General features: G+C 41.3%; 1 protein-coding gene across 1 annotated transcript in view; it reads left to right on the forward strand.

Moving 5' to 3' along the window:
* The window catches only part of VAV2 (vav guanine nucleotide exchange factor 2), a 289301-nt gene that overhangs the window by 7775 nt on the left and 274147 nt on the right, over nucleotides 1-7379 (forward strand). The window contains exon 2 of the mRNA XM_015406735.1: nucleotides 6536-6652. Within this exon, the coding sequence (XP_015262221.1) occupies nucleotides 6536-6652 (117 nt within the window). The remainder of the gene's footprint in view (nucleotides 1-6535; nucleotides 6653-7379) is intronic.

Below are 7379 nucleotides of genomic sequence, written 5' to 3' on the forward strand. Positions count from 1 at the left end.
AGAAAGGCATAAGTTTCTAGCCGTTATGGGTGCAAAGATCAGCTTGGAGGTGCCAGCAGGGCAGGGCTTGGCAACCCCTTGGAAGCCAGAGGGGATTGTGGCCCAGATCTCCCTGCTCCTCTCAGCGCATTATGTCCTTACGACTTGTTGTTGTTCAGTCACACAGTCGAGTCCGACTCTTCGCGACCCCATGGACCAGCTCCCGCCAGGCCCTCCTGTCTTCCGCCGTCCTCTGAAGTTGGCTCAATTTCATGTTCGTTGCGTCGATGACACTGTCTAACCATCTCATTCTTTGCTGTCCCCGTCTTCTTTGACCTTCAATCTTCAATCTTTCCTTACGACTAGCAAGCCAGAATTACCTGTGCAAAGTAGAAGAACTTGTGGAGTAAGTTGTGCACAGGCGATGCAGATTTGCTCAGGAGGCATCCGTTATGCAGCCACAGAATCCAGGGTTTCTGGAAACATCGTTGGGGTTCTCTGGATCTTCATGGGTTTTATAATGCTCTCGCTTGACAGGCAGCCTCTTTGGACATTTGGGCAGGTTTGCTGTTACACGCTGAATGTGCAATCTGACCCTGGCTGGCGAAATGCCGCCAGTCCCTCTTGGAAAATGGCGCTCACAGAGGTTGCTAATGGCATCCAGTTCAGTCTTTTTGGTCTGACTTGGAGAACCACCGCAAGGATAGGGTGAGGAGGATGTCTGAGCCTGGAGCCAGAGGAGTGCCCCCCCCCGTAGGAGAGCGGGGTATGGATCGGTGGTTGTGAACAGTTTGCTCTCTGCTCCTATTTGTGACACACCACCTTGCGCCATCCAGTCCTTAGTGAGCAAGGACCCCCAGGGCCACAATGTGCTGCATGTTTATGAGCAGCACACTGCAGACCACTTGTGGTCCATCCTTTTGGCTTTTAAATCTGTGCAGGATGGGGCATCATCAAGGACAGCGCTTGATGCTGTTGGGAGTAGACCTGGCCTGATCTTAAGGGTGCACAAGCTTCATAAAGTATGGAATGGGCACTGGCTTGCTGGTGCTGAGCGTTGCGTAGCAGTGGCCGTCCTTGTTTGGCTTCCACTTTTCAGGAATTATCCCTGAACCAGACAGGTCTTGTGGCACCTTCAGAACACATTTTTATTGTAGTGTAAGGTTTCATTAACAAAGTGGGCTTCCTTCTGTAAAAGCTTCTCCTAATGCCTGACAGGGTTGTTGTGAGGACAAAAGGGAGGAGGGGAGGAGAATGTTGTAAGCCAATTTGGGTCCCCGTTGGGGAGGAAAGTGGGGGTAAATCAAAGTAAACAAGCATTGGATAAGCTAATGCCTTTGTATCCTTTAGACACATGTAACATGTTTTCCAGACTGTTTGTTTAAGAATAAACAATTTTGGCAGCAATACATGTGCTATAATTCGGATGATAATACACTGTTGAATTCACTGTTTTCAATGTTATAAAATTTAACTTGGTATCCAAATATGCTGCTATTCTCTTGTGACTATATGAAACCATTTCTTGCCAAATAATGCTTTCTTTGGTTTACTACAAAATTTGTGCTTTCTGTTTTTGCCTTTCTTTCCCCAGCTCCTTAGCTGGCCAAAACAAAGGTAAACATGTCTTCAGGTCACAGTGGAAACCGTAGTTTCCATCTCTTGAGGTGTTTGCTACGTGGATTGCACTGTTGTGTTTGTTTAGTGATATAATACTATTTTTCTGCAATATATATGCACTCTGGATCATATCTGATAGGCTATGTTTATTCAGTTTTCTGTAGTCTTTGTACATTGCATATTGGATGTCTCTTCATGTCAAATGTATTGACTTGTACCACATCATTTTGTATATATTTTATTTATTATATAATTGGAGGGGTATAGAAGAACAAAGGGGGAAAGGGTATCAAATAGTCATTAATCATCAGAAGCATTTACATTTTACATTTGTTGAGGACACAGTTCTAATATATAATACAATACTTAGATAAAGAGTAGGATTTCTCAGCTCAATTACATAAATTTCTCAGAATATCAGTGGGTTTTTTGAAGCATACCGATTTTTAAACAATGTGATATAGCAATTGTGGAGTAGCATTTTCTTTTTCTAGAAAGAAAATTCGACATATTGCTTACTTGTATTAAGTAACTTGTATTAAGTATTTTAAACCTTTTTGATAAAATAGATAACTATAAAGAATATTTTACCTTAACAATGACTATGATAATTTCAGAAGGTGGCAACTTTTTATTTCAGTTATTAACCTTTACCATAAAATGAGTAATATGCTTTCCATTTCTGCTGAAATTTTTTACTTAGTCTTTTGTTTACCTGATTCATTAACTTCGCCATTACAGTATATTCAGCTAATTTATCACACTGGGCTTCTCTCGTTGGACAATCTTCTGTTTTCCAAATAGATGCAAATTGTGCTCTTGCTGCAGTTAACATATATCTGAGCAAATCTTGTGATTTTCCCCCACATTATCTGGAATCATTCCCAATAGCATGGTCTCTGGATTCAGTGGAAATTTAATTTAAAGAATTTTCTGGATCTCTGCATGTATTTCAATCCAATACTTCCTCTCTCTTTTTTTGCAAGACCACCACATATGATAAAACGTGCCTTCTACTTCCTTACATTGCTAATAAGTTCCTTTATAATGCTTGTCCATTTGATGGATATCCATAGGAGTGAGATAACACTGAAAAAAACATCCTATACCAGTTTTCTCTCAGGGCCTGGCACGCTGTAAATTTTATGCCTTTCATCCATAGATTTTATCGCTTTATCAACATTCTGCATCCATTCTATCATGCAAATTTTAACTTGTTCCATCTCTGTATCATATTGAAGTAATAATTTATAGAACCGTTCTAGCAAACAATCTTTGTGTTGTATGATGATCTTTTCAGTCAAGTCTCTTACTCAGTCTCTTTCTATGAGATCTTTCTTAAATCTAGAAGTTAATTGAAGGTAGACCCACCATTGTATCTTCGTCCCTTCTTCTTGAAACCTTTGCCAAGATCTGATTTCACGTCTCTGGATTCAGTGGAAATTTAATTTAAAGAATTTTCTGGATCTCTGCATGTATTTCAATCCAATACTTCCTCTCTCTTTTTTTGCAAGACCACCACATATGATAAAACGTGCCTTCTACTTCCTTACATTGCCAATAAGTTCCTTTATAATGCTTGTCCATTTGATGGATATCCATAGGAGTGAGATAACACTGAAAAAAACATCCTATACCAGTTTTCTCTCAGGGCCTGGCACGCTGTAAATTTTATGCCTTTCATCCATAGATTTTATCATGCAAATTTTAACTTTTTCCGTTTCTGTATCATATTGAAGTAATAATTTATAGAACCGTTCTAGCAAACAGTTTTTGTGTTGTATGATGATCTTTTCAAACTCAGTCAAGTCTCTTACTCAGTCTCTTTCTATGAGATCTTTCTTAAATCTAGAAGTTAATTGAAGGTAGACCCACCATTGTATCTTCGTCCCTTCTTCTTGAAACCTTTGCCAAGATCTGATTTCACCTTCTGAGTCTGTCATATCTTTGAAAATTAGAAAACTGTTGCTTTCTCTCTTGTGCTTATTGTAGCGTGCCTGTATTGGCGATAGTTGCCAGGTTCCCCCTGACCACCGGCTGGGGATGAGGGTGGCTCAGGTTGACAGATCCAGCTTGGAAAACTCCTAGAGATATTGGTTTGGATTCAAACGAGGACAGAGACTTCAGTGGGGTACCATGCCATAGAGTTCACTCTCCAAGGCAGCTGTTTTCTTCAGGGCACACTTGTCTATTTAGTCTGGAGATGAAATGTAATTCTGGGAGATCCCCAGGTTCCACCTAGAGATGTGAAGGCCCGGAAAAAAACCGGAAAAATTCGGGAAAAAACGGTTTTTTCCCCGTTTTTACCCTGAAGATTTTTTGTTTTTTTCCGAAAAATTGGAAAAATTGAAAAAAGAAAAGAAAAGAAAAAAATGATTATGGAACGTTTTATTTTAACATGATGAATAAAATATTTTAAGACAAGGTGTTCAAATATTTTCCAAATCATTTCTAAAATATATATACATGGTATCAGATTGATCTAATTTCTGTGCACTGAGGACAAGCAAGTCCTAGTTACAAACTGAACTCTCCAATGCAAGAACAAGATGCATTTCTTCCTTTAGAAGGTGCTATTGTCAGAAGAAAATAAAAAGATTTCAGTTTTGTTTTTGCATGTGGGTGGGTATTCTGTTTCTAATAATTGTTTGGATACACTATATTTTTAATATGCTAGTTGTGGTAATTTCATGCCAAATAAAAATGTCCATAGTCATATTTTATGTTCCTAAAGTAACAGAATGACTTTCAATCTAGAAAAGACAAAAGAAATGCTAATGTAGCATTTTTTCAATTTCCCCCAAAATTTCCATTTTCCCCCGAAAAAATCCAGGAAAAAAACGTTTTTTTTCCGAGCTTTCAAAATTTCCGGAAATTTTACATCTCTAGTTCCACCTGGAGGTTGGCATTCCTAATTGTTGACATAACAGGAGATATCATAGGGCTGATTCTTTCTCTTAAAGATCCCCTAGTCTGAAGTAAACTGTCCTGGTTTTTGTCTTGTCCTTTGTTTTTCGAAGTTAATTTTTCAATCCAAAGAAGAAGGCAATGGCAGTCCGTTCTCTAGCCCTGCAGATTCTCGTTCCATTAGTCCGTCATTCGGGTTTTTAATCCATTCTCCGATCCAGACTCAATATGATACCGGATGGATATAGGGATGATGAAAATATGTATTTTGTCATATATCCTTACTGCAGCCAGGATATTGGTTGCCAAATGTTGGAAATCTGAAAACCTACCTGTTAGAGAGGAGTTGATTATAAAAATCTGTGATGCGGCAGAAATGGACACGTTGAACATGATTCTTTCAAGGAAAGAGGATAAGGCTTTTCAAGAGAGATGGTTTAGAGTTAATAAATGGTTGGGGAAAAATATGTAACTCCATAATTATATCTCATATACAAAATATGGTTACTTCTTTATTTGGTTTTTTAATATAATTCTTTTTTGTGTATGTGTGTTTTTATAATGAAAATTATAAATATTGTTATTTTTAATGTACAGCAAAACCAAGGAACTAAATACTGCATACATTTCAGTTTCCCCTCAGATTTCTTCCCCCACCAATATGGCTTCTAGACATTATTTTCTCTGTAGGCAGGGGCCAGATGGTGTCTGGTGGGCCTGGGAGGTGGAGCCCGATGCAAAACCAGTCAGTTCACCTCAAATCTGGAAGGAACACGGGCCATGTGCTTTGCTGGCCTGGCCGCTGGCCTGAAACCAATAGATGAGAAGACCAGGCTCTCCCCCCGCTCCTCCGGTCAGTTGGCAACCCTGGTGTGGAAAGGTGTGGCAGATTTTCCACAGTGGCCTTTCTGCTGGCTAAACTGGGCCTCTTGTTGCGAGAAAACCCACTTCTCTGGCCTGATTTCAGAGCATGTCAAGTATTTAGGTGACTATAGAGGTCCCCAAGAGAGGTCCGTTTTCTCTCTATCTCTGCCACCTCCTGTCTCTCAAATGGTCACAGGCTATCAATCCATTATAGCCCTTGTCAGAGGCAGCTTCTCCTTTTCTGAGGGAACAGGAATTGTGTTACTTTGATAACTGAGCCAGATGCTGGGCTGTACGAGGTGCCGGGTGCTAAGTCCTTGGGGAGATTCCCCCTTTTAGCACAGCTGAGTTAAAACAGTGAACAGTCCTGAAGATTCTGGAAAGGTGCAGAAAAGGGTGAAGATTCAGGGACTCGAGCACATTTCCTATGAAAGGCTCTCCGTAGTTTAGGGGAAAAAGCAGGGTGGACTTTGTAGAAATTAAGAATGCTGGGGACAGAAGGGATTTTCCTTCCTCCCCATCACAAAACTGAAACTTGGCATTTGTGAGAACTAAAAACAATAGTAAAAACTGTTTTAGCAGCATGTTTTGGATTGAATATGGATATTTCACCCCCTTTTTTCCTTGGGGAGTTTATGGAATTTTCCACCACAGGATGTAGGAGCAGTAAATATCCTTTATAGCTTCAAAGAAAACCTGTCAAGGAGGAATGAGTCTCAGCATCCAGGACAGATAAATGGAACCTCCATGTGCAAAGGCAGTATATACCACTGAATGGTGGGGGACAAAGGAGGCGGGAGGGCATTAATTTCATACCCCACTTGCTTGTAAGTGGCTTGGAGTCTTTCCCAGGTGCACTCAGTTGTGGTCTATGTTTTGAGAGCAAGTGTCAGGTAAAGGCTGAGGCAGGAAGTCCCTAGTTCATATCTTGCCTCACATGAATTCATCAAGTGGCCTTTTAGCCATTCTTAGTCTTCAAAACAAAGATAATAATACTGTTACGTTAACTTACAAAGTGATTAAAGGCTTCCAAGATTAAGTGCATGAATCATTCAAAATATTAAGAGAATATTTAGTCTTACTCTTTCTGCATAGTCTTCTTCATGAATCTGGTAAATATCTGCAACTTCAATTTAGATTTAAATACCTTTGTTTTCTCCCCCAGTTTCTCTGTCTGAAGAATATTCGAACTTTCCTCAAAGTGTGCCACGACAAATTTGGCCTCAGGAACAGTGAGCTGTTTGATCCCTTTGACCTCTTTGATGTGAGAGATTTTGGGAAGGTAAGAGACATTGATTTCCTTTTTTAACATTTGTTTTCTAGAAAAGGATCACACCAAAATAATTTGAGATCACTCTGCAAATGCCCCCCCCAAGTGCTATAGTGTGGTCTTAGGTGCAGTTTTTCCTGGGGGCAATGAAACTGTTCTGTCTGTGTTTGGAATAAGTTGCTTATCTGCCAGCTCATCTGCCAGGGGCGGGGTTGCCAGGTCCGAGACACCGCTGGGGTGATGGGGGGGGCGCTCCAGGAGCCGGAAGCATCGCCCTCTGTGTGCTGACATCACCAGAAGTGACATAGGCACATCGGGGTCAATGCACTGGTTTTTGGGCAAACCTCTTATGGTAAAATTGCCCTCAAACCATAGAGGTCTGCCCCAAAACCAGAGCACCCGACGTCACCAACGGGCCTACATCACTTCCGGGTGTGGTGACGCAGGCATGTCGCTCCATGTTGCTGTGGGGGTGGGATTTCCTCCTGCTGGCCGGCAGCGGGCAGGAGCCCATAAAATGGGGGGATCCCCCACCCCCAGCTGGGGACTGGCAGCCCTCGTCTGGGGAGCTCTTTGTTCTGGTAATGTTATGATCACTTGGAAACATCTGCAGTGGCTCCCTGTCTGTTTCTGGGTTTAGTTCTGGCAGCTGCCTTCTTCACCCCAGTGCTTTCTCCTAACTGGTTCTTCCATGAGGCTGCTTATAACAGCCCCTGCCAGAAGTGCGTGGGTGGGTGGG

The sequence above is a fragment of the Gekko japonicus genome, unplaced genomic scaffold, assembly GCF_001447785.1.
Source record: "Gekko japonicus isolate JY-2015 unplaced genomic scaffold, Gekko_japonicus_V1.1 scaffold427, whole genome shotgun sequence".
Taxonomy (NCBI): Eukaryota; Metazoa; Chordata; class Lepidosauria; order Squamata; family Gekkonidae; genus Gekko; species Gekko japonicus.